The sequence below is a fragment of the Salvia splendens genome, chromosome 4 (assembly GCF_004379255.2).
Source record: "Salvia splendens isolate huo1 chromosome 4, SspV2, whole genome shotgun sequence".
Lineage (NCBI taxonomy): Eukaryota > Viridiplantae > Streptophyta > Magnoliopsida > Lamiales > Lamiaceae > Salvia > Salvia splendens.
In genome coordinates this window covers 35,061,878-35,069,620 of record NC_056035.1, presented here as the reverse complement: position 1 = coordinate 35,069,620, position 7,743 = coordinate 35,061,878, and the positions used below count along the sequence as shown (strand labels likewise).

Here is a 7,743-nt window from a genome sequence, read left to right as displayed (position 1 = left end):
TACGACGCCGTATCCTAGAGTCTCATTCTCGTGATTTTTGTAAAATAAGTTTTCATATGGCTACAAAATAAATCTCTCTTTCTAAATCTAGGAAATCGAGCGTGCTCATCATAAGTTGAAGCCTTGAAGGTGTCTACATTAAATCCAAAAAGAAAACTTATTAATTCTTTTTAAGTTTGTAAATAGAGGGAACATTTTTTAGGTCCACGAACTTTGCCGAAGTATTATTTTAGGTCCATGAACTTTGAAAATATCATTATAGGTCCGTCAACTATAAGTTAATATCATTTGAAGTATTTTAAACTTTTTTCGGACGAAAATGCCCTTAAGGCCTTCAAATTATTAGATGACCAATTATATAGGGATAATGAATTGGGACTTAGATACTTTATTTTATTTTTTTAAATCTAAACTACATTTTAAGAACTTACTATAGGTGATTTATGAATTATATTTAATTTATTTATTTTGAAATTGAATAGCTATTAAGTTGGATTGTCATTCAGGGTATTATTTATATGAATTTCAGCATAAGATCAATTACCATACAAATTAAATTTAAATATAAAAATTTGCCATTAAAAATTGTTGGACTATAGGTCTCTGGCGCAAGATGAGTGGCGAAAGAATTGTTCAAATTGTCATTTCGAATTGAATTCAGTTTCGAATCAAAAAATTATAATCAAATAACTCATAAGAAATCTTTTTTATATATTTAAAATTCCGTAATCAATTGCGTTTGACAGATTATTACAAGAAAAAGAAATAAAATTCACCCTAATGTTTTGAAGCTAAAGCCCAAATAAGTTAGTGTTGAGGTATATTAGTAATACAAAAAATGAAACCTTGAATATTCTGACGGAATCCTATTCGTCTCATTTTATCTAGTACTAGTATTAATTAATTGCCTTGCAAATTGCAATCAAGAAAAAAAATAGACAAAGTGAAACATATGATCAAGTTTTGGATGTTTGTTTTCTAACAGCAACTGCAAGACTAACTGCAGTTCACTATAGCAATTTGTCATTTTCATACACTGCATTAATCTATTAACGATAAACGTGATCAACACCAAACTAAGTCACACACAATATACAACCAAGCAAAAGATTTACAGTGGATTCATCACTTTGTTGAATGAAATCGCGTACTTACATCACCTCCTCGTGTAAAGAAGGCGAGACGAGGTTGTGAAGAAAGACACCTCCGTCCACAAACACAGCCGGAACTCCATCAACAACCATCTCCCTAATCGACTTCCCCTTCGCATCGTGAACAACCAAACTCTCCCCCTCGGTTAGCAACACAACCTCCTCATCTCCATCAAAACACAGAGGCTTAATCACATCAGATTCACACTCTCCCTCTATGATAAATCTCCTCCAAGATTCTCCCACACCATACTCTTTCATAACCCAAACACGAGTTATATCTCTTTGCGCATCAACCAAGCAAAGGCAACCACCAAGAAACACGAGCTTATAAAACACAAACTTCCCCACATCAACATCTTTTGGAGCAGGCATTTCGTCGAACACCTCTCGTGCCAAATCGAAAGCAGCAATTACAGAGGCGTAGCCCTCTTCTCGGCTACTCGCCAGCCAATGAATCTTGCCACCCACAAAGGCCCCGCAAGCAAGATGAGGAACGGCGTGATCGTAAGGCGAATTGTCAGCCCTTCTCCAAACGCCTCTCCCAACGGAATACACGTCCACAAATGTATCGGCACAATCCGGATTATACTCGTTGTCGGTGTCCCAATACGAAAGCGCCACAATTTTGTAATCGTCGCTGATCGGATCATGCCCTAATCCATACATGCTAAAGCTCTCGCCTTTGGTCAAAGCAAGCGGTGAATCGGTTATTTCGATCAGCTGCAAAGTGATGGGATTTACTAGAAGCTTCCGATCTTTGTCGTCGACCAATAATACTAATCCATCACAAGAGCCGGCAAACTCTGTGATGTTTTGCAGCGATTGGAGCTTGCTTGAGACAGCCCCGTCGGCGGCGGCGGCGGAGTGGACGGAGCCGGAGGGGGTTATGAGAATGAGATTTTCTTGAGGGGGGCTTCGGATGAGGTGGGATTTGATGAACTGAGGGGAGGAGAGCAGAGTTTGCCATGTTTTCGCTAAGCATCTGCATTTTCCGACTGATTTTGCTGGCAGACGGGAGAAAATGTCGATCAAGATTTCTTGGGGTAAGTCGGATGTCGCCATAAATCCCTAATTTTGAGCAAAACTTTACGTTTTATTATGAAGAATCAAATACTGCGTATGTTTTGATCTATATTCTTGTATTGAATTCTAAGTAGTAGTATGGGCCAGAATAGGTAGATATATAAGTGGGCTTCTTTTTTTTCAGCTCACTTTTTAAACCAATTAATTGGCTCAGTCTTGGGCTATCAGTTTCACTTTGTGGCCCATAACTGTAGGTCCTAAATTCTAACTGCCACTATACCAACGGTTCAACTTTGTAGCTAAACAAGAAGTGCAAACTCTAGGTATTCCAATGTTTAATGCTTTTTGCAGATTTTGAGGTTATTTAATACTGTATGGTTTAGTTTCTTGGTGTCCATCTTTGTCAACATTAGTAGTTATTCTTATCATCTGGTATGCACGTTTAGCCAATTATGGGGATTAGAGATGTTTTAGGTGTTAAACGCACTAGGCATAAGAACTTATTAAGTTTTTGAAAAATGCCAAAACCATGGTTTAACTTTTCATAGATTTTGAATTGAACTGCTAACATAATTGAACTTAATGGTCTTTCCATAAGTGTTAATTTGAAATTTTGGGTTGGATTTTGATCTCTAACACTTAGTAACATAGGTTTTACGTTGCAATTACATATTGGCGCATGGTTTCCAACTAATTAATGAAACATTTGATGTGGTAAAGAACTCAAAAGTCTATTTCTTCACTATATATGCTCTCATCCTCCCAAACAATCAAATATCAAATTCATATATTTCGTGCTTAATTTCAAGAGGGGAACTAAATACCAAGGAGATGGATACAAGGAATTGCTGCAGTGGTTGTTTGGGTGTCGACAATGTATTCTCGTGCTCAAGTCCAATAAGGAGGGTGCCTTCTCATACGCATCTTGTCAACACGGTGAAGAAGGAAGAAACTGTTATTCAAGGAGAGAAGGCAGTCATAGCAGCAATGCCTAAGGCCAGCGTTGCTGTCAAGAAAGAAGAAATTGTCAAAGTGGAAGTGAATGCCTAAATATTTATCTATCTATGTGGTGAATTCTATTATGTAACTATCGAAAGATAGCATAGTTATATATGAAGATGATAAATTTATCCTTATTATAATTTTGTGTGCAGTTTTATCGCCTATTTCTCATTAACTCAATCAGACCTTTTAATATGCTATATACAACTTGCAACCACTCCTCTCATGCTTTAATTTCCCCTTCTTTTATCTCATAATAAAACATGTCTTTCCATCTCATAGTCTATTGGGCTTTAATTTTCTATATCAAAATACTAATTTGATTGGTTTGGTCAAAGCAATCTCCTTTTGGTCGACCCACACTTGTCAGATTAATTATCCGCAGGATTTATTGGTGATATCATATGACTATGCACTAGTCCCAACCAATTTTTCATCTCCAAGTTAAAGAATTTGACCAATAATTTCATAAAGTTTTTCCCCCATTCTATTTAGAAAAGAAAGAGACGAATGAATGCACTGTGGACATGTCATGAAGGTGGATTATAGATATTACTATCATAGTATCGCTTTCATTTCGAGACAAAGACTTTGATTAGACATACTTCCTTCACATAGTTACATATTACTTCTAGCTTGTGACTTACTACTATTATTTGCTCTTTAATTTAGAATCATTCATCCTCACTTGGTCACGTGATGTATGCAGTACTTTTCCATAAGCTATGCAATGAGTTTAATTATGTATTAGAGCATCAGTAGTGGTGCCATCCCTGCGGAATTCCGATCGGCGTTCCGGAATTCCGCGGCGGACGTCCGCCATTGTGCCTGGTAGACACGGATACGTAATTCCGCCGAGGAACCCGCAGTTCCGCGGCGTTTACGCAGAATTCCGTCGTGACGCCGCACGTACGTCCGCCATTGCGTTCTCCCATGGACGTCCGCGTGGAATTCCCATTTATTGCATTAAATGTTTTTTTTTAAATTTCTATAAATACGTCCCGTTGAACTTCATTTCATTCGCACCACTTGTATTAACAAGTATCTCTCTCTAAAAATACCTTTCTTTTGAAGAACAATGGAACACCACGATAGCGATTCCCCCGCCACTAGCGAGTCACCGGCCCCTTATTTTCCCGTCGGCGGGAGTGCCGGAATGCCGGGGATGATGCCCCAATCTCAAATGCCATCGGGAATGAAGCCCGGGTACTACAACATGTACTCGCAGTGGTATGGGATGATGCCCCAGATGCCCGGGGCGAGTGCCGAAATGCCTGGGATGATGCCCAGAATGTTGGGAATGATGCCCGGAATGATGCCCCAAATGCCGGGGATGATGATGCCTGGGATTATGCAGGGATCGCATGTCGCTGCGGGGGGAGTAGGCAGGGGGTCCCCCATTCGCCGGTGGACAACGTCTATCGGCCCTATATGGATTTATTGTCGACGGACAACCCGACGAGTTCTCCTCTCGAGAGCTATGACACGTTCTCGCTCGAGGAGTTGGGGCTTTCTCCGATCCGGGATTCTCCCACCGACGCACCACCGACGACAATGAGGAGGGGGAGGACAGGGCGAAGGAGGGGCATGGGACGGGGCGTCCCGATGTACGGTGGTGAGGAGGGGGCCGCTGAGGTGGGGGGGATCCAGCGGGAACAGGAGGACCTTCTAGATCATGGACGAGTGCGTCGTGCTAGCAAAGGCGTGGATTAGTGTAGTGGAGGATCCTTACGTCGAGGCGAACCAGCACATCGACCGGATGTGGTGTCGCATTAGCCAAACTACCTCGAGTTCAAACCGCCAGGGGGGAAGCCTCACAACGGAGAGCAATGCCGGAAACAGTGGGATCGGCTGAAGAGGCAGCTCAGCCGATTTGCCGGCATTTACACAAACAACCTCCGCTCGGCAACCAGCGGCATGTCTGCCGAGGATGTGAAGCTCCTGTCTCATCAGCAGTTCCCCGACACTCAGTTGGGCTTCGGGGAATTCAAATATTGGGCGGTGTATCTTGTGGTGCAGTCTTCGGCCAAGTTCACTGCGGGTGTTGAATCTGGCTGGCCGAAGCGGATGAAGATTAGCGACTCCGGAGAGTACAGTAGCAGTGTCGGTTCCGCGGAACTCCCCCTCGCCGAGGCAGAGTTCCCGACACCCACATCGTCGGCCCGTCGCCGTCGCCCGGTTGGGCAAAAGTCCGCGGCGCGGATGGCGAGGGGAAGCACCAGCGGATTCGGTGAGGCCCAATCGGCAGCACCCGCCCAAAACGATCCGGAGAACCCCTCATTCGCCCGCATCGCGGCACATGAAACCTTGTTACGTGCAATGGTTGAATGGCGCCAATCGACCGACCCCCACTACAAGCGGTCGCTTAAACCCCTCATCAACAGTATGCGGCGCAATTTGGGATTCGGAGACATGTCGGACGGTGACGGCGAGGGGGGTGGCGGCGGAGGGGACGACGTGGGGATGGCGGCTGGGACGGCGGTGGGGAATCCGAGGAGTGAGAAGCCGGTTTTTATTTTAATAATATGATTTTTTTAGTAATTATGTATATTTTTTATAATGAAATTTGTTTTTTTAAATAAAGTGGTTGCATTTTCTCCGTATTCGTGTCGACTATTTAATTCCGTAAATTTCTTACTTCCAGAAATTGTTTAATTTGTGAATTTGTGAATTTTTTTAACTGTGGGAAGTCCTTCGGGATGTCCTTGGGGATGTCTGCCACTGTGCAGTGGGAATTCCTTATGACGTGGCAGTGCAGTGTAGGGCTGTCAAATCGGATACCCGCGGGTACCCGACCCGAAATTTTTGGGTACCCGGATACCCGATTCGGGTATCCCGTCCCGAAAAATCGGGTACCCGAATCCCGATTTAAAAAAAATTCATATTTTTTACACCTACGTTGCTTCTATAATTTGGCTGTAAAGGCAACCATGCAATTCCTTTGTTAGCCAATTATACAACTATCATAGTTTACACTTCGATTTCTTCCAAAATCAATTGAGAACGATTCCCACACATTTAAATTCAAACATTTTGATTTTTTGGAACACACAGTTACATTGAAGTTGTAGATTTAATGATTTATTGAAACAAAATTTGCATCACTGCAGCATATTCATCTTATGTTGAATTTTTAGGAATGAGGATGTTTTTGAACTGTAAATGATATATGTAATTATAAACACAAAGTCTCAAGTTATCGTTTCAAATTCAAAATATAACTTGTTAACTCTTAACAAAAATACTAGTTGTAGTAGTACTAAATGTGTAGAACCCTAAATTCCCTAATTGAATTATTGGATAAATGTGACAAATTAAATAAAAGATTAGTAAAATTATATATAATTTTCGGGTTTTCGGGTATTACCTGATCGGGTATCGGGTAACCCGATATCCGAAAATCCAAAAATTCCAATACCCGATCCCGACCCGAACCCGATTTTTCGGGTATCGGGTATCCAATTACCCGATTTTTTCGGGTTCGGGTATCGGGTATCCAATACCTGATATCCAATTTGACAGTCCTAGTGCAGTGGGAAGTCCGTATGACGTGGCAGTGCAGTGAGAAGTCTGTATGACATGGCGGGAGGTATTTTTGGGAATTCTGCGGAGAATTCCGCTGGGAATTCCGCGTCACTGCTGATGCTCTTATACACTCATGCTAGTATATGCTGTTACACAGGTGTACAATGTATCAGTATTCTTTCTTTTTTTCTTTTTTTTTTATCAATGTTCTTGTAATAGAGCCAATGCTGTTGGAATATTTATGCTCCGACACAGCAGTAATAAATTACCAATGCTCTTTGAAGTATCATTTAGCATTCAAAACATACTCTCCGTTGTGTAACATTGAGAATGATACAGATCTTATTTACTACTACTAAAATTTTGCAACATTGAAAAATGAAAATTATAAGTATTACTACTATAGGAAAAAATTATAAGAAGATCTACTTAAAATGAGTTGCACATTTATAATTAGGTCCAACTTTTTTAATGGTCAAATAGTACAAATACCTTAATTGATTTTGATATACGTAATTAGTTGATAATATGATACAATTACATTTAAATTCAATTTATTCAACGCTGATCAAATTCAAGTTCATGACTTTTTTTATTATTAGATGATCAATTATCACTCCAAAGATTAAATGTCGACATGAGTAGACCGAATACTTTATAAACAATGCAATATACACAAAATCGTATGGTAACATATAGGATAGTTACAATTCAATGGTACTATATATATGTAGTAACAATTTATTGATTCTCAATAAAAGTTCATTTAGTTCCATATTTATAATTACAATTGGACGTTACTAATCTGTATAATATGTTGTACTACTAGTAGTATTTAATAATTAACTCAATTAAATTGAAAGCATCGTATACCTAAATGCACTGAATTATGTCGGATAAGTAAATTAGTGTATAGCTGTATTTTTTCATAAATTCACAATATATTGAACGTAATTATAGTCCATCCCCTGCGTTTGCAATTTTAATTGTTTTGAAGAATTGCATGTGATATTAATTAAACAATTATATAATGCCCGCT

General features: G+C 40.2%; 1 protein-coding gene across 1 annotated transcript; it reads right to left on the bottom strand.

Annotated features, from left to right (window-relative positions):
• Positions 1-1,047: 1,047 nt before the first annotated feature.
• Positions 1,048-2,403, bottom strand: LOC121797952 (F-box protein CPR1-like). The gene has a single exon (XM_042196736.1). The coding sequence runs from the start codon at positions 2,214-2,216 to the stop codon at positions 1,152-1,154; it is 1,065 nt and encodes a 354-aa protein (XP_042052670.1). The 5' UTR covers positions 2,217-2,403; the 3' UTR covers positions 1,048-1,151.
• Positions 2,404-7,743: the final 5,340 nt, after the last annotated feature.

What these genes read in the sequence shown, in the direction of transcription:
- LOC121797952 (XM_042196736.1), bottom strand. Translation starts at nt 2,216, where the DNA reads ATGGCGACATCCGACTTACCCCAAGAAATCTTGATCGACATTTTCTCC.